General features: G+C 62.4%; 1 protein-coding gene across 1 annotated transcript in view; it reads right to left on the bottom strand.

Moving 5' to 3' along the window:
- Positions 1–202: 202 nt before the first annotated feature.
- Positions 203–1,195, bottom strand: part of MNEG_13553 (ATP-dependent protease ATP-binding subunit HslU) — a gene marked incomplete at both ends in the record, with an annotated part of 4,564 nt that continues 3,571 nt past the window's right edge. Inside the window, 2 exons of the mRNA XM_014037975.1 lie at positions 203–327; positions 789–891. Coding sequence (XP_013893429.1) covers positions 203–327; positions 789–891 — 228 coding nt within the window. The remainder of the gene's footprint in view (positions 328–788; positions 892–1,195) is intronic.

Below are 1,195 nucleotides of genomic sequence, written 5' to 3'. Positions count from 1 at the left end.
GGGGGGGGGGGGGGGGGGGAGTGAGGTGCCGCAGGCGGGTGGAGCTGGAGCGGGCGGTCGCCAGCCGATCAGGGCTGGACCTGACCACACTAGCGGCGAACACAGGAGCCTGCGCCCCCAGCCCCTCCCCCACACGACACCACGGGGCCGGCCGGCCCTGAAACCCGAACCCCCCCTATCCTGCCGCCCCCCTCTGGGGCGCCTAGATGTGCTGCTGCCGCGTCCCAAGCTGCGTGGCGCTCACGTTGCCGTGCTTTGTTGAGACTGTGCTGCCCTCAATGATGGGCAGCAGGTCCCGCTGGACGCCCTCGCTGCTGGGGTCGGTGCCTGGGGGTTTGGGGGGAAGTTGGGGGTGGTCGTATGTGTGTGTGTGTGTGTGTTTGGGGGGGGGGTGTGCGTGTGTGCGTGTGTGTGTATTAAGTCACCCGTCTGGGTTTTGTGACTAAGTGAGGGGCCATGGCGTGCAAGGTGAGGAGGCGTCATCCATGTGGGGGGCTGACGCATTTTCAAGGGTTGACGGGCACAAGAGGTGCATGCCATGTGTCCACCTCGTGCGTCGCTCTCCTCCTCCAAACCTTTGTGCACGTGCACAAGCAATACAATCGCGAAAGCTCAAGTGTGCATACACATGCACGCACACTTCGTCGCGTGCGCGCACACACACACACACACACACACACATATGCCCGCACGCACACGCACACGCCCGGGCCGCGCGTGTGCGCCTGCACGCCTGCACGCCTGTACGCAAGAACGTGCACACGCCCACACCCTGCCATGCCGCGCACCATGCCTCAGTGCCCCGTGTGGCGTGACGATCTTATCTATCTCATCAATGAACACGATGCCGTCCTGCTGGGCGCTGCGCAGGGCCTCGCGCATGACAACCTCCTGCGGTGTGGGGGCGCACACGTGTGTGTGTGTGTGTATGTGTGTGTGTGTGTGTGTGTGTGTAAGAGAAACTGAGAGACAAGGTCAAGGACAGAATGTGAGTAAAAAAGGGACACAGAGGGTACGCGAGAATTGCTTGTGCATGCGTGTGTGTGTGTGTGTGTGCATGTGTGTGTGTGAGTGAATGTGTGTGTAAGTGTGCGCGCAACCACACACTGCATGTGCGTTGACCGGTGGTGGTCAAGGGGAGGTCGAAGAAAGTGCCGGAAACTCCGTCGCGCCGCGGCGCCCCATCCGCAACAGC

The sequence above is a fragment of the Monoraphidium neglectum genome, assembly GCF_000611645.1.
Source record: "Monoraphidium neglectum strain SAG 48.87 unplaced genomic scaffold scaffold03896, whole genome shotgun sequence".
NCBI lineage: Eukaryota > Viridiplantae > Chlorophyta > Chlorophyceae > Sphaeropleales > Selenastraceae > Monoraphidium > Monoraphidium neglectum.
Note: the sequence above shows the minus strand (reverse complement) of the source record. Positions and strands in the feature narration are given on the sequence as shown.